The 21,764-nt window shown below is 32.4% G+C and overlaps 2 protein-coding genes across 3 annotated transcripts in view; one reads left to right on the top strand and one right to left on the bottom strand.

The window, feature by feature from the left end:
• Nucleotides 1-12,989, top strand: part of LOC144848389 (uncharacterized) — a 43,795-nt gene extending 30,806 nt beyond the window's left edge. Inside the window, exons 2-8 of the mRNA XM_078705115.1 lie at nucleotides 6,563-6,642; nucleotides 8,416-8,505; nucleotides 9,010-9,204; nucleotides 9,759-9,958; nucleotides 10,237-10,343; nucleotides 10,786-10,933; nucleotides 11,459-12,989. Coding sequence (XP_078561241.1) covers nucleotides 6,563-6,642; nucleotides 8,416-8,505; nucleotides 9,010-9,204; nucleotides 9,759-9,958; nucleotides 10,237-10,343; nucleotides 10,786-10,933; nucleotides 11,459-12,830 — 2,192 coding nt within the window. The 3' untranslated portion in view covers nucleotides 12,831-12,989. The remainder of the gene's footprint in view (nucleotides 1-6,562; nucleotides 6,643-8,415; nucleotides 8,506-9,009; nucleotides 9,205-9,758; nucleotides 9,959-10,236; nucleotides 10,344-10,785; nucleotides 10,934-11,458) is intronic.
• The window catches only part of LOC144847337 (biotin--protein ligase-like), a 62,457-nt gene that overhangs the window by 37,203 nt on the left and 3,490 nt on the right, over nucleotides 1-21,764 (bottom strand). The window contains exons 7-13 of one of the 2 annotated variants that reach the window (XM_078703630.1): nucleotides 21,271-21,533; nucleotides 20,638-20,705; nucleotides 20,132-20,292; nucleotides 19,642-19,756; nucleotides 19,041-19,254; nucleotides 18,422-18,602; nucleotides 15,007-16,749 (exon numbers count right to left, since the gene is read on the bottom strand). In XM_078703630.1, the coding sequence (XP_078559756.1) occupies nucleotides 18,428-18,602; nucleotides 19,041-19,254; nucleotides 19,642-19,756; nucleotides 20,132-20,292; nucleotides 20,638-20,705; nucleotides 21,271-21,533 (996 nt within the window). In that variant the 3' untranslated portion in view covers nucleotides 15,007-16,749; nucleotides 18,422-18,427. Of the gene's footprint in view, nucleotides 1-15,006; nucleotides 16,750-18,421; nucleotides 18,603-19,040; nucleotides 19,255-19,641; nucleotides 19,757-20,131; nucleotides 20,293-20,637; nucleotides 20,706-21,270; nucleotides 21,534-21,764 lie in introns of those variants that run through there. The other variant, XM_078703631.1, reaches the window with a different exon arrangement.

Raw genomic sequence — 21,764 nt, 5'->3', positions numbered from 1 at the left:
TTTTAGCGATATACACGTTATTGGTCATTCGGGCACGTTCAGAGCTTGTAAACGAATAGGAGTGGAAACTTACGTAAACTTGTTGGTTGTTTAAAAAAAACGAAATGAAGAGGGAAGTTCTAAATATGTCAATGACGGGTTTAATAAGCTACCAAGCACGATTGATTTCTAATTTATTTCAACCACGATTAGATAAGATGTTATACCATTTAATTATTTCAGTTATCAAAACAATATATTAATTACGGTAATGAGTGCAATGATGCTGCTGCAAGTGTATAGTGATATTGTGGAAAGAATAAGATACAGTTGAAGATTGAGATATGGCGTGATTTTAGTATATTCTGAATTCTATAGGCCTAAGGGTGTTTAGAGAGATTTATTATTTATTATTATTATATTTCATTTAAATTAGAGTTTTTCTGGTAAATAAGAGTTTTGAGATGGTTCGAGGTTTCCAAAATTGGTTTATTGATATCGCCTGAAGTGTGACTTTATTCAAAAGTATCTGTCTATATGTACTAAAAACATAGATAGAGATATAATCTCTATCTTAAAATGGCAGTATTTTCTCTAACTATGTACATACGCCAAAATAGGTTAGAACTTAATTATTAAATTAAATTGACAGTATATTAAATCATTTGTAATGTTCTAGAAACTTTACATCGGTTGACTAATCAGTGAACTTTAAAAAAATTAATTTATTCGTTCAGATATGTTTTTATTATTCAAAAACATTCGCCAATCCTTGCATTATTTATCACCGTAGCCTACTTATTTGTCTCTTTCCACCGAATTACACGATTTCTATAAGCTAAATTAATGAATTTCACAAGATAGAAAATTGTCGGAATATGTTTTACGAACCATTAAAACGAGAACGCAATACCTGCTCCCGTATTTTCGATGGAATTAAGTCCGTAGATCGTGACAAATCGCAAAGAAAGACTCTTCGCTGGAAAGCTCTTAAGTGGTCGTTTTTCGTTGATCGTGCAAGTAACTGCCCAGAATACGCATGTTTACGCAGTTCTCACATAGTCCTAAATTACCAAGGAGTAGAAATAGCCAGTTGAATTACGCCACGACACAATTCAACGCAATATAAATTTATGCTTTTATCTGGAATTATAATTAAATGTCGGTGTCCAGTTTGAATAATTACTTGCAAAATGCCGGATAAACAAACTATTCAAGCTAATTTGGTATTATTTTGTAAAGTACCCGTTGAAAGTCTGTTCACATAATGTAACATGCTATGTATTAAGGTACTAAACATTTGTAATTGTTTTCTTCAAATTGATTAAGAAAAATTACAGAACAAACTGATAAAGGAAAGCATTTTTAAATGTTATATTAACAGGAATTATTATAAATATCATGATGTCTGCTGCCATCTTTAGGAATTTTGTTATTTTACGGAAAATGTGTACCAACTTTTTCATTCCCGTGGTGGTACTATACTTTGCTTTGTTTCTTTGCTTTGTACTTAATGTTTGCACCCTGGTAGGTGTAAACTTAAGTGTGAACCAGCTCGGTTCAATGTCTGGATAACACCGGCCAAGGATTCCGCACGAGACAACCCTGAAAAAGGAGTCCGTCTGAGATTCCTCTCTAACTCGCCCCCTTGGCAAATCTAGTTTAAGGTTACACAATCTCATGATATTCAACTGTCTGCGAATGGAGATCTTTGGTCCGGTCAATATGTAGAAATCCAAGCCCTATTCATCCTACTTTATTTAGTCCTAAAAATCCTTAGGCCTGTTATAAAACTATGTAGGACGAGTTCAAAAACAATGTTTAATGCACAGAAGCAAATGGTACAATATACAAACAAGAGAAAGATGTATAGTTCAAATTCGTCTCCTACTTTTCGAAATTTAGGCCCATGTTATCTCGTGAATTAATACAAAACAGTCCTCGTTCCAATTGTGATATTAACCATTTTGAATCAGTCTAATTGTAACACAAAGAAGATTATCGATCTTTGAATCTAAGATAAATTAAGAATTGGTTATTTTGTCATGCTTTCTTTCTTATAGACCACTTGTTAGGTGGTTATTCATGCGGAGATCTCGTCCCACCGACAGTGTGTTGAAATTTAAAACCGGGAAAAATTATATTCTTACTAATTTTAGCTTGTCATAAGACGTTACTTGCTATCGACAGAACAAGAAATGACATACTTATAAATCTACAGAAAGTAAAAGTTTAAATAGAAGATTCGATCTTGTTTTGCGAATAGGAAAAAAAATAGATTATTAAGGTATAATTTGTTACAGAAAATATAGACAACAATATACAAAACAAATTAAGGGACGACAATTTCGAGTAATCATTGCATACATTTATAGTTTCTAAATAAATCAGAAGTGTAACATCTGTGTTCTAAAGTACTACAGTATTGTAATCTACGATTTTTTTCCACAAATAATTTCTTTTTATCTACACGATTCAATTCCTTACTTCTAAATGTAATTATTAGCAAATTATAGAAATTCAGGAAATTATTAAAAATTGTTATATAATAAGTGTAGTTCTGTGACCTAAAGTACTACAGTATTGTACTCTACGATTATTTTTCACAAATTATTTATTTTTATCTAAACGATTCTTTATTTCTAAATGTAATTATTAGGAAATTATAGAAATGTTCAGGAAATTATTCAGAAGTTTTAATATATAGCGCAGTTTTGTGTTCTAAAGTTCTACAGTGTTGTACTCTTGTACGATTTTCTTTTCACAAATTATTTCTTTTTATCCAAACCATTCTTTACTTCTAAATGTAATTATTACGAAATTAAAGCAATGTTCAGGAAATTATAAGAAAGCAATATAGAATTATGTACCACATGTTTATTCTTATTGTACTGTATGTATGTTTAGATCGAAACTATAGATATAATATTAAGCATTGTCATTTTGATAAAAGGTAGATGATATTATTTGCACTCGGATGCACTTTCACCTGACGGAGAGGGGGTCAGCAATCGGTTGATATCTAAGGACCTTCTATAGGATAATGACCCCGATAAGATAATTTGCTTCGTCGACGCAAAGACACGAAATACATCCATCGGATCTCGTACATATTAGTTATATGAATTAGCTTTATTTTATCTTTTTAACTACATTGTTATTTTAGGCAATGAATTAAAGTATTGCTGTGTTTTAGAAAAGGCGACTATTGAGCTGATTGCGCAAGAATGCAAATGCTGGTAATCTTCATATATACCATGCGAATACTTGATTTTAGTTGAAATTCCTTATTTCGTTCTTGTTTCTTTATGTAACATTATTTTTATCTTCCTTTCTTTAATCATGTCTAAATATTTAGTAGGCCTATTCAAATAAACGCATTATTTCTAAATTGGAGCATAGTATTTACATCCTTTGCTTCTATTTTAGGCCTATATATTTTATCCAAATAATTTACCAAAACATTCTTTGATCTATTAAAACAAACCCGATCACGGTATAATAAAACTTGATAAATGGAACTAGATTTTTTTTTTTGGCGGCATTTACTTTTTTCGTTGAAAGATGATTGTTCCAGCAACAACATAAGAAATCATTTGATGACAATTTATTTAATAATACAAATACGAACTGCTTCAGGGGAAATTAAACAGATTATTAAACTATCCTTAAATACGGTATAGAAACGAAGAAAGTTATATAACCGCCAGCCATTATCTGAGACAGGTTGTCTAATTGTAGGCCTAGAATATTTGTCTAATCTATGGAAATTGCTAGGCCAACATGCTGTCATAATGCTGTTTCTTTGTGTCGATGTTAGCAGTCTCAATACTATTTGCCTTTCTCAATTGATTTTCTGGACATTTGGCGTATTTGTAGAGTATCAACGATCGAAGCTAAGCCCTACCCCACAATACTTGTTATCGTTTCTCCCTTGATTGTCTCTTTCATAAACCAACATTGGCCTTTAATAATGAAATTTCACTCGCTGTATTAGGGGATCTATAGGTAAACATGAAAGTGAACCATGAAAGAGTGAATATTGTCCTAGGCTGTTTCAATATCAGTGAGTAAACGAATCCAGGCAAGCGATATGTCTGACTCTGACCGACGGCCGTAGTTACAACCTTTACATTAACTAAGGACAATGGTCAGTAGGGTTGAAACCTGACCTATTAACGTCAATGTAAGCTTTCAAATCATCAGCAATTATTGGTCCTTATCCGTCGCTTTCATTAGCCAAATTGCTTGCGTTGCGCGTAGGCCTACATCGTTGTGTAGTATTAATAAAGTTAATCTCTTCTGTAGAAAAAAAACGGGGAAAAAAATGTTTTCCCTTATAAAATGACAAAATAAATGGTTACATCATTTTGCTTTAAATTTCAATTTTTTCAGGTATATACATTTTTTTTCGATTCAATTTTTGTTCAAAGTGGATAACTATAATGTGACATTAAAATGGCATATTCAACACAAAAATTATAAAAAAAAATCCAGGGGGACAATAAATCTTTAAACTTTAGTTAAAAATTGTCTGCATACTGTGTAAACCATTGTAAGTAATAGGAATGTAGAGAAGTCATAATTTTCAACCATTTAACAATTAGGTACTAACATTTCAAGTTTACTGCTTTGAATAAAATTAATATAGGAGCCTACGTTTTTCTGCTAAAATCTACGTCTATGAAATTAAATTTTACGACGAGACTTTTGTCCCGAACTTATTGGCAACTACCTATTGAGCAGGAATATTTGCGGTTCAACACGATCTGCAGCTCAATGGCTCAATAGGTTCACTGCGTTGTTTTTCCCCAAAACATTCACTGTTTTCATAACAATATATTTCTCAGCTAATTGCTGGTTACCGTATGTACCGTACTGTACTGAAGTAGTTATTGGGGTTTTTAAACAATTTCTTTCTTGTTTTGTATTTAGTTATCTCGTTCGAGAGAGATTATTGTTTTATAGAAGTTTAATAAAACTGTGTTTAACGAACTAATAAATATTTGGCCGAAATGTTTGTCCTAAAGATATTACATTTATTATTTACCGACGTCTACATATAATATATCTGGTCAATGTATTGCTATTAAGAAGCAAACACGGCATTAATAATACAATAACTGACATATACTTGCATTCAATGTAAACAAAGGTGATCGATGGAAAATTATGAGAATATGAAGTAACTTACGGCAATAAATAGCATTCGCTTGTAATGTTTACTCGTAGCAAACATCAACCTTACAATTCAATAAGCAAGTCTTGCTTAGGTACTTGAAATTAAGTATTATTAAAGTGTATTTCTGGTCTTAAAATTAGAAAATGAATCATTATAATCCAGTTCCTACAAAACATTTGTCTTGTTATACGGCAATTCAGCTTTGGTAAATGATAAACATGTTGACACATATGGCGTGTCATACGTATACTTCAACTGCTAGAATCGCCTAGCACGGACAGAAATCTAAGGAAGCTACTTATAAAAAGACAAACAACTAGAGGGGAAAGTCAAAACGTAGATATAGTGGATTGGTGGTATAAAACAAAAGGTATTTCGGAATCACGAAACGACACGTTCGCCTATAAAAACGGGCTTATAAGTAGTAGGAAACTTTTTAAAAGTTATTCAAAAAGATCAACTGAAGGGCCAGTGTTACTAATAAAAAACTCTATAATAAAGCATATAGTACGCTTGTATTATTTATTTATAGTTATTGGCTGAATACATTTAACTATAAGCCTTTGCGTGTCCCAGACTTAACTAACTGATTGACAACCGAACATAAATCCTTGGAAAGGGCTTAAATGAGATTGTTGACACTTAATGAAATCGTCTTAATTACTTAAATTCATCACCATGTCTTCTTAATTACTCAATAACGATGAAAATTGATGATTATTCACCGATTAAAATCTGTAATAAAACAGAGTAAAGACTTTGAACGTGTGAATCAGCTTCACAACTTCAAATTGCGATATCAACTTATTCTGACTAAGACTTAGTCTCACAAAGTTGATTGTCGTACTTTTAAACTCTGTTCAATTGGGGAAAATGTACAAGATAATAAATTATAATAATCTTGCACATTTTCTCCAATGCTCCAAAATGTGTTGAGCTACAATCGGGTAGGCCTAGTTAGCACAACCTTTATGTAACATCGGCAAACGAAGCATATATTATAAAGTGTAATTCGTTTGCTTAAGGTTTTCAAAAGACAATTTCAATATCTTTCCAATTTGTAAAGTTACTTTTTTGGTATCAACTGTTGTAGACAATGCCAGTGTTAAATTAAATAGTCCGGGTAGGATACTTCTGAAATAATAATATTACAGTCATACATGCGTTCTAAAACATTTTTAAAACCGTAAATCGTAATGGAAAATGTCAATTTAATTTTCACCAAATTAGACATAAGTGACCGGAAATAGCTAAACTCTAGGATTATCAGAAATGTTATTTTCCAATTGCTTAAGCATGACGGAAATTGTCACTTGATTAATGAACATGACAATTTGTAAATGTACTAAAATAGTCAAAGATGAATAACAATGGAATTAATTTCTATTTTTCTTTTTACAGGTCTTGGTGAATCATGGGGTTGTCGTGCGCCGTCTTCTCTTGACAAAGTCGCTAAAGAGCTGGGATCACATCTCTTACAGGTTAGTGCGCATGGTTCGATGACGTTTTTACCATTTTACCCCAAAAACATGAAAAATTAAGATGAATAAATTCAGACTTTGAATAGCCCATTCCGCAGCCTTAATAAAAATCGTAGTTTTCATAGAAAAAAAAACCGAAAAAAAATGTTCACTTCTAAAAAGACAAATTAAACGGTTACAGTAAATTCAAACAAAAACGAATTGGCTTGCAGACAATTTGACTATTTTCTGCTTTAAATTACAGCTTTTTAAGGTAATTTTTTTCGATTCAATCATTGGGAAAAGTTAATAACATAACATGTAATGTTGTAAATTCAACAAAAACAATTTCAGGGTGACATTTGTTTGTGATTGTTTTTTTCCAAACCAATATTATATTAAAATTTAGGCCTACACGAACATTAACATTTGTTAATGGTTTGTGTCGGGTTACTGGTCCTTTTTAAAAAACTATTGCGAATGAAAATAACAAGGAGTAAAAACGGATTTTATTTTTCTTCAAACAATCGAATATTTTACTATAATATTAGATGGCTAGACAGATAAATAGATGTTAAAACAGATAACACGAAAGATACGAAATGCATAATCACATAGACAGACTATATTCCACAACATAACAGTACATTGCCCCTACACGTTGTTTGAAGAGGTAGAAACGCGCCTAGAGAACCGTCTGCTAAACGCGTTTCCCGTCACTTAACCCTGAACATCACGTCGAGGTATGAAAATAAACACACTGTAGATTTTCTTTTGACAAGCTATCCAAGGCCTGGGTTAAAACAGGAAGTTTAGTTCATACCAACCGTTGTATTAAAATGTTATCTGGCTGTAATAGGTCTTTAAACTAGTAACGTTTCCGTGATAAATCTTCAAATTATCACGTAATTCGTTAACGGTATTCTGGGTCAAAAAAGTGCCGATTCATCGTGTGTAAACTCAAATAAAAATATGAAAAACTAAAATAAGGTATTTGGCAATGTTGTTAAGTTTTTGGCAAACTTATTATAGAGTATTATATTGTATACGCCTACGTGGAATTAAATATATAAGTCGGTAATGTTTTAGACAGGTGCGATACTTTTGAATCGTCACATTATTTGCATCAAATATTTTTATATTAGATTATTATAACGCCCAACATAATCCAACGATTGGAACATGTATGAAATGACAGTAATTATTGTTTTGTTTTATAACCAGGACCTACTTGTAAGAAAATACTTCTTATTATTGTTATTTCTTTATTCATTTTTATAACTTTAATAATTATTTATTGCTAGACTAAATTAAATCATATTTTTTATTTATTTTCTCCTGAAAATTGTTTTAAAAGTTGTTGTTGAATGTGTTATTTTAATGTCACATAATAGTTATTCACTTGACTTGACTAAAAATTGGAACAAAAAAAACATATTTACGCAAAAAATAGTACAATTGACTGGAAGTCAATGGGTTTTGGTTGAATTCTATGGAAGTGATTCGTGATTATTCAAAGTCTTTTTTCACTAATCTTCATTTTTCATGTTTTGTTTTGGGGCAATAAATTATTACGTAAATTATAATCTTTAAAAAGGCACTAAGATACATAATTCGTAATGATTTTAATATTTGATAAAATACTATATTATTTGGTATACATTTGGTTCAAAACGAAACGACTTAACTCGATGTTACTAACGAAAGTTTCTCATATTTCAAAATATTGTTTTAATAACTGCAGTATGAATATGGTATGATATTTTTAATTTTTACAATTCTTTTATTTTGTAGACACTGGATGGATTTATATTTGTGGTTGCTCCTGATGGCAAAATGATCTACATTTCAGAAACAGCTTCTGTTCATCTTGGTTTATCTCAGGTGATTATCAATAATTAAGTTTACAAAGTTGTCTGTAATCTCTTTAATTTTGTTTACTAGGCCTAGTTATAAACTGGCCATCTTCGCCTAAGATAGGCGATCATAAAGCAGTTAATCGTGTTTAGGTTAACGATCATACCGCTCAAACAAATTGTCTGCATGCTTCACGTTGCGATTACGCGAATCCTCAAACTTGTCGGCCTGGTGAAGACGAGTTTAGATTTAGTTATACTTGTGACTAATACTGTTTATGCTATAGTTTTACATTGAAAACTTCAAAAGATAATTGTATATTGTATCGAATCAAGAATTAAGATCTATTTGATCCAAAAACAAATATCACGTAGGCAATCAGTGTAAAAATAAGAAAGGATCACGAAGACTTCCATTATAGCCAAACATTGGCCGCAAACATGAAAGCCAATCCTAATAATATAATGTGTTTATACATAACTTTACAGTAAAACAACAAACAGTAAAAACATCTTTCTTTTTTTAAATCAGGTTGAATTAACAGGCAATAGCATATACGAATATATTCATCCAGCTGACCACGATGAGATGACCGCTCTACTGACCGTCCAGCAGCCATACCATGCTCATGTACTGTCCGATTTTGAAATTGAACGATCCTTCTTCCTTAGAATGAAATGTGTGTTAGCTAAACGAAATGCTGGGCTAACGTCGGCTGGATATAAGGTAGTTATTACGATTGTAGATACTTTACAATGACCATTTTGCTCTGTTAGAAGGTAGGTCTACTATGCCTACTCTCGGAGAAAAGGCCACGTAAGATCCGTGAAAAACCAAAAAGAAGTCATAAAAACAACATTGAAAGTTGTGTTTGTTGACTTGTTTCGTTGGATGTTTGTTTTGTAAAACATGTACGCTGTAGCAATGCATGAGTGAATGAATGGAAAGCAAATAAAAGAGGGGAATCTTGTCCATCTCTCAAAGAATGATACAAAGATATGAAATAAATGAAGTCACAGTGGATAGACACACTTGACACTAGTCATATAACGTTAAATATACCATAGTTCCCACAACTCAGCTCCAAACACATATTAACTGAATTAACTGCTCAACATTTAAAATACTGCCCCCTATAGACAAGGTTGTTACAATTTATAACCATAAATACATTACTATGATAGTTTCCAGACTAATAATCAGGTATTAACAATTACAATTTGGACGGAACCCCCGTTTTGAACTAAAAATGCTAATAGATTGTCTTTTTATTCTTAAAGGTCATTCACTGTTTCGGATATCTTAAAATCAAGCAGTACACGATGGACATGACTCCGTTTGACAGTTGTTACCAGAATGTTGGTTTAATAGCTGTAGGGCATTCTTTACCATCAAGTTCAATGACAGAAGTTAAAATGTACAGCAATATGTTTATGTTCAGAGCCAGCTTAGATCTCAAACTTATCTTTTTAGACGGAAAGTAAGTACCTCCCTTGTTACAACTCCCTCTGTGTTAGTAAATAAATAAAATAACAAAAATGATGACATCAAACACATTAAGGAAAAGAAGCATGTACCATAATTATTATAAAAGTGAGCGTTTGTATACTGTTATATAAATTGTGGGGTATGAGGTATCAAATTGACTGGAATTGCACTGGGAAGGTTTTAAACTACATTTAAAACTTTACCTAGTGCTGGTATCTTTCCTAGAAGTAATATAAACTTGACATAACAACACTATGTATGATTTGATAGGGTCGCCGCATTAACTGGATACGAGCCACAAGACCTCATAGAGAAGACGCTCTACCATTATGTACACGCCCTAGATGTATTACACTTAAGATACGCTCATCATATATGTAAGTATAATAGTCTGTAACATTAACACTGTTTCTAATGATCATTTTGTTGTGTTTACATTTACGTTGCCCTTACTAATATTAAGTACCTCCATGGTATTTCCCTATTTTTTTTGCTAATGATGGAAATGTTTCTTTCACAACAATTCACAAAGTCTGTATAGTTTTATAAAGACTTAAAAAGGAAATAAATTGATGATATAACTATTCCATCTTAAGAAATCAACAAATCCAAGAAATAGAGCATTCAAACATTACACTTAGGCAGTAAAGTCAGTAAAGTTCTAGTCTGCAAATCTACTACTAAAATATGTACAGTAGGCCTATAGGCCTCTAGTCCCTCCAATTTGTTGAGTCATTTGAACATACTTTAATGGAATTACGAATTACAAATGAATAAATTGTTATTAAATTATTGACATTATTACAATTATTTTTGCAGTATTACTTAAAGGTCAGGTGACAACTCGGTACTACCGATTTCTCTGTAAACAAGGAGGATGGGTGTGGATTCAGAGTGCTGCCACTATCGTTCACAATAGCAGGTCGTCGAGACCTCACTGTATTGTTAGCGTTAATACAGTGCTTTCGTAAGTTTGCTTGAGAAAGTTTATTTTATGTTGGTTATCAGTTTGGTAGAGAACTGCTGAATTAGTCTAGGTTCTTTATTCAGAATTAATATTAGCAAAAACATAAACATTTTGGCAGATGTGGCGTTTCATAGTATGGTACTTGAGCTCACAACAAAAATCGAAACGCTGACGAGTGGACTAACAAAAAAAGCGACAATAATACAGTTGAATTTAATTAATCATGCATAACGAATTGTAACTAGCGCTATCACAAGGCATTATTGTAAACATGCTAGCATTTTAATTTCAGAAGCCTGGGTTCAAATCATGTAGATTTTTAGAATTAAAATAAGTGTCTCTAACATGGAAATGGATTTCATGAAGCACTTAACTAAACACGATATGACATGAAATAACAGTTGAATAACAGGACCATATACGGTTGAAACATAGAGATTGGAGGGGTGTCTTAACAAATTCCTGTACAAGAATAATAATTATGCTAACATTATTATTGATGTTGTGTTTTTTTGTTTGTTTTAGAAATACTGAAGAAAAACCGAAGGCATTTCACCTTGACCAGCTAGAGGCACAGACAGAGGCGGCTTATCCTGAAAGTAGTGAAAAATCACGATCGGGAAAGTTACGTCAAAATCGTTCAAAACTTCGTTCAAAGTCATCACCTTATTCTGTCTCTGCGCAACCTTTTGTTTACACAGAAGCTCTCAGTAGCGAATATGCGCAGGATCGTTTGTATGGACATTACGCAGCTTGTGAGGGTGCTTTTCAAGTTCCACCATACGTGGCTGCTCAATACGGCGATAGCTATGCAGCTGTTTATCCTGGTACTCTTGCCAGTTACCAAGCGAACTTGTATTCTGATGGTGCGTATGCTTACGCTGGATCTTATCCATACGCAGGTACAGGTGCATTTGCTCACTATGCAAATGAGCGGTCACACCTGGCCGCGTACACCACAGACGATAGGTATTATACAAGTGACCTTTATAATCATTGGAGTCGTGAACCGCACTCTAGCCTCGAAAAGTACTCTTCTAAGGCTAGCCAACCGCATACAATTGCACATACTTCTGACCAATCAGGAAGTAGTAGAACTTCTCATACCTCAGCCTCGTCACCTAGAGGTTATAGTCATGCGCAATCAATAAAGGAGACCCATAGAAATGTTAACGGCGTATCGACAGTTTCTGATAATTCTCGGCAACAAAATCAATCGTACCAGGTGCAAAACGGCACAAGTGCGTCTGCGCAGTTGTCTCCACAAAGACAAAATGGCGTCATAACGAACACAAATAACAAATTTGAGACACTTGTAAAAGTTACGCAACAGCTTGTTAGTGGAGACGAAAGAAGAACATGTCAGAAAAGTTCTTCTCCAACTCGACCAGGGCACGTTGTTGAAACACCACGCCCAACAACATCATCTCCTCCCCAGAACTCTTACTATACTTCTGCAGTAAAAACTGTTACTTCCAATATCGTAGAAAGTTCTAGTGTAAATAGAAGACATTCATCCGGGTCGTACGACAGTACAACTGGTCAAAGTTCCCCGTATGCTCTGAATTCGACAAGCAAAGAAAGAAGCCAGACCTCAAATTCAACAAACTCTCAGTATAATCGTAATAGCCAAATTTCCCATGAGGCATTGCGTCCTACGCAGAGAACAGATATCAGTATTTACCCCACACCAAGCGCTTCTTACGTATCGTCTTATACTCCGTACAACGGTACATCACCTGACTGTGCCGTCGTCGGTCAGACGGCAACGCCAGAAACCGACACGACAAGTCGATATATAAACAATAACGGTGCAATATATAACAAACGAATTGGTTGGTACGGTAGCAATACGTGCCAAACAAGAGAATCGATGGTTAATGGTTACGTGTACTGAGTACATAACATATTATTTTGAAGTTTCTAATTTTTAGTTTGTTGAAAAGTCTCTCCATTGTCTAATATATGTTATTGGACGTTTTATAAAACGTTTAATTTGCATTTAGATGATCGTGGTTACTACATACGTCCACGCTCTTTAAAAGTCGTTGGCTAATAATATAGATTTCCTTTGAAAGGGTGTAGGCCTACAGGACAAAATACATTGGTCCTCAACGCAAAACAATCTAAAGCCAGGAAAGAGTAAATTTCAATCTTTCCTGCTAAAACTACCCATCTTTACTAACATTTTAATGTAGTTGATGGGAAAGTAAAATGTTCTAATTACGAATTTTATTGAAGTGTTTGCAACAATATCACAAAATAATTATTGGAAAGTTTATTTTCGTATCGAATATCGATGAAATAAATACAATCCAGTTTTGACAACTCAGTGTTTTGATGTTAACGATACAATTTCTTGGTAAAACTTGTGTAATAAATAATTTATTAAATTTACTTTCTTAATTTAGTTTTTAGTTATCTCTGGTCAGGAATTGACAATTGTTTAAGTAATTTTAATAGAGAATGGAGCTTTTTTTATAAGATATTGTCCCCCTGAATAAAATAATTCTTTAAAAATTATTTGTTGAATATGCCATTTTAATGTCACATAGCCCTAATAGGTATTAACTTTGACCAAAAATATTTACTTGAAAAAAGTAATTCAAAGAAAAATGCTGGTTAAACATAACCGTTTACTTTGTCTTTTTATAAGTGAAATCATTTTTGTTTTTGGTCTTTTTTTTTGTAGTGAAGTGAATAACTTTATTAAAACTACAAATGACATATTAAAAGTTTGATTGCATTCATGTTTTAACCAACGTTAATATTTTTGATACAAGTTTCATTTTTACCAATTTTACATCGATAAAATAAAGGTGTATCAATAATTAGCTTTGGGTTTCAGAATATGCCTTCGACTACAAAAATTATGTTTGGTACAGTACTACCCTATACAGTGTAAATCATATTCACCGTGTATTTAATAAAAGGTTATGATTATAATTGCCAAGTATCATCATAATTAGAATTTAATTTACAATTACATTTGCAAAATACAGTATTATTAGATAATATAATAGATTATAACGAATGGAATAGAATCTAAAATTTCTAGACGTTTTTTAAATGACACTGAACATAAACGCTAAATAAAGTGTCTTAAGCTCTGTCTACACATATAAAAAAGTGTGATGTGCCTAAATATGGTAGTGAATTACCCAAATATGGTAATGATATGACATCATAATGTCCATATATGGCACATCACATTTATTGTCACATGAAGTTTGATAGTGTAGACAGAGCTTTAGGTTTCAAAGATAACCAATTAAAATTTTCCAAAATCGTATTTTATTTTCTTTTTATTATTCTTTTTTTTTATTTGCTTTTATTCTACCATATTTTATCATTATTGATTATTGTTTATGAGCCCAGCTCTTGTAATATATCTAGCATAGTGCGAATGTAAAACACCGCCACTACTTAACAGTGCTTACGAGAACTGTAATAGGCCTAATTAAAGTAATTTCTTAAGATGACAGCGCCTTGGTTATTTATGTAATTTATTGTATATGTTTTAGATGTCATTGTGGTATGCCTCAACGAATAAGTTGTGGTTGGGGCGAATACAGGTGCAACTCCAATTGAATACGGCAGTATCCTCTCAAATGTTGGATCACTTTTTTGTGTAACAGAAAATGGGATATCTGACGCTAAATTAAAAACGATTAATTAACCCTGTTGGTATTTAATTGGAGGAACGCCTGAATTTGAAAACATCACAAAGATGGTCTATAGTTTAGCCAGATTCTCTACACTGTACTCCACATATGGTATTATGTTTTTCAGTATCATAGGCACATTCTGTAATACAGCGTCACATAATTCACATATGACACATATGTATTGTGTTGAGCTTAGGGGTTAGGCTAATGGGCTATAATACAGACGTCACATGTGACATGTATGACAATGTAACACAGACCTTGCCTATGATACAGTAAAGCCATGTGACAGTTTATCTTTGTAATATTTTGTTGTTAATACGTTAATAAAACGGTTGCATGTTACTGTTTAACTTCAACTGAAATAGAAATAGAATAAAAAATAAAACAAAATGTAAAACGAAGAAGTTGTTATTATGTTTTATTTCTAATTGATTGGTGATATTTTAAAAACATACCTACTGACAAAGCAGTACATTCTAGTACGGTATCATGTCTAGCGACAATAAACATGATGCAGTATCGTGTCTGTTGACTGTAACAGACCCATTCATACAGTAGCGCATGTTGGAAAAAGTAGGTTGGTATATACGATATTTATTATTGTCATTTAAACATGGTAGAAATGAAATTGTGAAGGATGAATTTAACATGTATATGTTGCCAAGTTGATAATTGCAATAGACGGATTTTAACATTAAGCTCTGTCTACACTATCAAATGCTCATATATGGACATGATGATGTCATACTGCTACCATTATTATTTTAAAAATTTTTTTGTCAACCTAGTTTGATAGTGTAGACAGAGCTTTAGGATGGATATACGGACAATCTAGCAATGAACTAGTCACAAAATAATATCATTTTAGGAAACGGTAAAATTAATTTAATTTTAGCCTCAATTAGTTTTAAATGGACAGCTAGCTTGACAACTCAATCAACTATTTGGCCTATAAACTTAGGCCTGAAGATTTCCGCATACTTTAAAAGACAAGCTTAATTACTCAGAGTTCCCACAGGACCGGCCAGAATCTACAATCTACACACCTGGACAATAAACATAAGATATATCAACTAAAGAAAATGAAATTAAAGAAATAAAAAGTTGTTGAAAACAACAAAAACATGCATGTTTCTATTTATTATTTATTTATACTGGGTGATAAAGACTGGTCTCCTAGAGGGCCAAGTTATGATTAGTGGCTGTGAGTGACAGTGATGTACTAGTACACCGGGGTAACCCCTACTCGTCTCAAAAGATGTACTAGGTTCTTAAAAATTAACCTTTTTGACTGATCAGATTTGAAATTAACATAAATTACTTGTTGCATGAATACACACTATTTGGCACACTTTATTATTTTAGAAATTTTATTTACACAAATTAACTTGACTTTAAGTTACCATGATTTGGTTATAGACTGTAGTTAACCAACCTTTATTCTTTATTAAGATGTGTGCAGTATATATTTTTCAAACTCAAAATACTATGTTCACTTGATTGAGTTTTAATATAATACGGTAACCTAATAAAATTAAGGGTATATTGTAAATTACTTTTAAAGGAAATTGTCTATACTGTTACAATATCCCATACTATTTTTTTTTTCTGTTAAAAATATGACTTTCAATGATAATAATAATTATGTATTGCATGGCTGTAGTGAGTCTATTGTGTTCCCAATGACCAATTCAGAGGAATAAGCATACATTAACTTGTCATTGTAAGTTAAAATGAACATAGGAATGTGTTGTGTATTGCACATTAATTTGTTTTTTAATACTAGAATAAATTAAAATATACTGTACAAATAAATAATATTTATTATGAAGAAATATACAGGCATTTAGGTGTTGTTTTTAGTCCCTAATGTTAAGCTCTGTCTACACTATCAAACTTTATTTGACAAAAAAATGTGATGTGCCCAAATATGGACACAATGATGTCATATCACTACCATATTTGGACACGTAACACTTTATTTGTCAAACTACAGTAGTGTGATAGTGTGGACAGAGCTTTAGCATGCTTTACAACAAAACATTGAAAAGCTAATAATTTTACTATATTTCTGGCAAGAACACTTTTCATTATGTATTAAAGGACTCACCGAAGAGTTCAAACATCCACAAAAAAAGTTTAAATCTGTAAGATAAAACGAAGGGAAAAATTTAATTTAATCAAAATCTACTATGTGGACATTGGAGATTTAATTCTACAGCACTATTCTACAAGCCAATGAAACAGCTAAGAAGAAATAATACTTGGAAACATTGCTATGAAACATATTATAACAGTAGAGCAGTAAAATAATTTGCTCTGATGTGTGATTACTATGCAAAAAGTCTCTTTACACTGACAGTCAGAAAGCAAAATAAAAAAGAATAAAGAAAATGAAATATTCTGAGGATATTTGCTTGCTGTAAATTGACAATTTGGCTTGACATTCTAGAAAAAGGAAAAACAGAAGAATAAAGGGAAAAAGGCATGCATATGAAAACATGCGTTTAACAACTATATAACATAGGCAAGCACATCAACCACTAAGCTACAGCTACACTATTTATTTGTTTTAAGACAAACTAAATTACTGAAAAAAGACAGATGAAGCAAAGAATGCTGAATAAAAGCCCATATAATAAAAGATATACAAAATACAAAATACAAAATACAAATACAAAATGTACAGTATTATATACATTCTGTGGGGAGGGAACACTGTATGCTTTCATCTAACATATTTTTTATATAGATATCCACGAATGAACACGGTCAGATAGTTCACGAAAGTTCACATAAATACTTCGCTTTACAATGTCAGAATAGATATGTCCTTTTTTTCCAATAACAAACTATGTCTGTACTCAAATAGATAACATGTATGTCATTTTATAATCAGACTATTTTTAAGTGAATTTTTTTGAATGATATTAAGTTTTCCATGTAAGTCACACTGAAATATTGTTTTAATTATTTGAAAAGTTGATCCAGAGAGGTCAAGTGCATTTAGTTCCCAAAGGTGGTGACTTCAACGAATTTTAGCTGACTCAGACTGGATGGAAAAAAAAATTAAAATTTACAAATTTCATTGGATATTAAAACTCACTGGTGGTGCGATAAATTTGCTCGATGGTTAATTCTGTAATCATGCGGTTTGTAAAACCAATGGTTGACTAATGGTATATATATTGCACCAGTCCGCAGATCGAATTGTTGTGGTGTAATCAATTTTACCCTGATGGTAAATTGTGTACATATCACACTGTCCCGTAGGATTTAATAGTTATAATAGTTAATCTGTGACCCCGCTATCACATTTACCCGATGGTTAGTTTTGTGTATATTGTCCCGTTCCGAAGATTCAATGGTTGACTCGTGGCACTAACAATTTCACCTCAATGATAAATATTGTATATTGCGCGGACAACAGTTGACACAAACAACAATGACATTGCAAAAAATTTACGAAAAAACGTTCATAAAAGAGAAGGGTGATTAAGGGGATTCAGATGACAAATGCTCAGGGAAGAACTAGGCCTAGACTGCACAAACAGATATTCCTAGGCCTACAGTAGTCTGCATTCACAGATATTCCAAGGCCTAGACTGCATTCACAGATATTCCTAGGCTTAGTCTGCATTCACAGTTATTCCTAGGCCTAGACTGCATTCACAGATATTCCTAGGCCTAGTCTGCATTCACAGTTATTCCTAGGTCTAGTCTACAGTACATATAAACAGCTATTCCTATGCTTGAACAATTTCAAGTTGTCTATCATTTTTAATGCCTTATTTTACCTCTAAAAATATTATTTTACCTCTATTTATGGTCTTGCTTTTGTCACTAGTAGGTTCTTCATCATGTCAAAGCTATTTCCGTCAGGTTGGACACTGACTACTTGACCAGACTGGTTCTTGACCGCCAAGAATCCCATATCATCTAGTCCAACAATTTCAACCTCTGGTCCATCCTCATTTTCCAGGTGCACTTTCATGTCACTGTATTTTAGAAAAGTAAATATAAAGTCAATTGATATGTTTTTACTTCAAAAAGTTGGTTTGATTATTTCTAATTATAATTATGCGTAACATAAAATTATGAAATCATTTTCATTACCAAAATATTACTTGGTTTAATTATTTATTTTAACGGAAATGTACACTAAATTTTGTGTTTGCAAATAGGTAAATACAGTACCAACATACCATGTCTTAAGATGATTTTTTAGATCAATATATTGGTGATGTCCCTAAGCCTAATAAAATCTTGAGTTATCTATAACTTTAATATGGGCCAAAATATCATTTTATATGCTCTCTGCATTATGCCAAGTATATCGCTCAGTTTCTGACTTTTTTTTAAAACTTTTTCTTTGTTGATTTGTATAATTACTTTCGTAACAAAATCATATTTTTCGATAAAACATCTTTAATTACCTATGTAACCAATGTTTGTAGTAGACAGGTAGAAAAGAGTCTTTTCCATATAGTTGAAAGTGTTCAATAATTCTTTCTATGTACGTCAGTGTTCGTGCAATCAGCAACTCTCTTGTTAAAGGCAACAGGTTCATATCACACTCGTGGTTGTGCCTGGCTACCAGGTCATTGATGCATATCGTTGGGTCACTGTTGTTAACATTAAAACCACATCCTAGAAAAAAATAAGTCATTTAATAGTGTATACTAAATTTTTTTATATCTAAATTTTACCATTCTTAATCAATATTTTAATTTGATAAATATTTTTATTTTATAAATATTGTAAGTTTATTGTAAAAAATGCAGCAATTCAGCTTTTGGCTACCAATGTATTTTTTAGTGTAATAAAGATAACAAGATATATGTATTCATATTTATTTTGTCCTATTTTACAAAAATTGAAAATTCTCTACCTTTTTACAAGTAAAGATATGAAAATGTAGCTACAGCAGCAACAGAAATTGTTGCATTTGCAATTTAATCCAAAGAATATCAAGTAAATCCCAACCACTGATTATTGATATTAAAAAGTAAAAGAAAATGTAATTTCACTACTAACCTATGATGGCATGAAATTTATTTTCCCAGCAACATGAGTTGACAATCACACCCCCCAGTTTCATTTTGTCACCATAGTAAATGTCATTTGGCCATTTCAGTCGCAGATCAATATTCTAAAAAAGATTTTATTACATTTTTTTTATAGATAAAACAGATAATGTTCTTAATCATGCCTATTGTGACAATTTTAAAACAAATTGTATTATTGATTTTCTTCCAGTATCACTATCCTCAATTTAAAATGGATATTTTTAGAATAGCTTTTTTTAGAACGGCTGTTTTTAAAACAGATATTTTTAGAATGGCTATTTTTAAGACAGATATTTTTATAACAGCTATTTTTAGAATGGCTATTTTTAGAAAGACTATTTTTAGATTAGCTATATTCTATTTGATCATGAATTTTTAAAATGGCTATTTTTAGAATAACTACTTATTTCTATTTAATCCTGTGCATTATTTTATACATATCAATGTACTATTATTACCTCATAGCCATCTAAGGATCTTACAGCCTCAACCACTGCAGCAGATGCAATGTGCTGCAGATAGGGTAGACGTTGTCCAAGGTTAGATTGGATAGGAATGCGTACATGGACAGAAAACATTGCACAACCTATTGGAGATATCCAAGCATTTCCACCTCGACCTAAATATGAAAGAAACCATGTTAGTTTTTGCAGTTCCATTTATAATAATAATAATAATATCCTGGATAAAGCGCCTAATGTTGTGAATGTACTGTACATTATATTACCTCGGTCATTTTTAGATCAAACACGTATGGAAACATAATCCCATAATGCAGCTATTAATCAGCACAAAGTTATGTCTTGACCGTACCAAGCCTGTACCCATTTGTACACCTGGGTCGAGAGAGGCAAAGTCTTGCCCAAGGATACAAGCATTCGAACCCACGATCTCAAGATCAGTAGAATCAGAATGAAAACATGATGGTGATGACAGTGACAAAATGTATTTATTATTACTTAACCTTTTCCTTGGGTCATTCTTGTAGCTATGGCAACTGTTCCTACATTCTCCTCAACATGAAACATAAACCTAATAAAAAAAAGTATAATCAGTAACAGATAAAACTGTTTAAAAATTAGGAATTGACACCTAAAATTTAATTTACCATTTGGAATTATATTAATCGATTTAAAAGTTCTGTTAGTTTCAAGAGGAAGACTGAAGTTTGATGAAGAAGATCATTTGTGAGATAGGAAACTAAACCTTTTATTCACCTAAGCTTTGGTTAGTTTAGAGCGAGTGGGTGGCCAAGCAGTTAAGACAGTGGAACCGTAATTACGTAGCAATAACATCAGCAAAGGTTTGAGGCTCACTCCCTCCATGATTCTGGTGGTAGAACAAGTATTCTTGGATAAGGACTATAAACCATAGAAGTGTACACACCTAGCTCATGCGCACCTTTAAGAACCTAGTACATCTTTCGAGACGAGTAGGGGGTTACCCCGGTGTACTAGTACATCACAGCCACTGATCATAACTGGGCCCTCTGGGAGACCAGTCTTTGACTGAAGACATCACCCAGTATAAATAAATAATAAAGAAAAACTAAATAGTTTATGCGTCCTTGGTTCTGTGAATAGTAAATATAACATACCCTTCAAACAAGGTCATAGTTGTTGGAATAACTTCTGAATAAAGAACGACGTTTCCTAACACTTTGGTGTGCAAGTGATTCTGATATGCTTCCATGTCAAAGTTCACGGCTTTTGGATGTGTTGTAATTACTGGTATACATTCTGAATCTATCTCTTTATCCGAAGGGAAAGTGTCGACAAACTGTAAAGTGGAAAGTCTGGAGTGTAGACATCCTTCTTTTAAACGGCCTTTGATTGTGTTTAGAAAACTCACTTGTGCTCTCTAAATAAAAAAATTGGGAATCACTATAGCTACTATATTACACTCAATGATTGGTTCAAGAATGTTTATGTAGCATTGCTTTTATCCTTATTGGCAAGACACATTACTTGCGTTTTCCTCTATCCACCCAGGAGTACAAATGGGTACCTGGTATGGTCAAGACACAACTTTGTGCTGATTACTAGCTGCATTATGAGAGTATGTTTCCATCCATGTTTGATAAAAAAATGA

Source organism: Antedon bifida, chromosome 7 (assembly GCF_963402885.1).
Source record: "Antedon bifida chromosome 7, ecAntBifi1.1, whole genome shotgun sequence".
Classification (NCBI taxonomy): Eukaryota; Metazoa; Echinodermata; class Crinoidea; order Comatulida; family Antedonidae; genus Antedon; species Antedon bifida.
The sequence above is the reverse complement of the archived record's forward strand: the minus strand, read 5'-3'. Positions and strand labels throughout refer to the sequence as shown.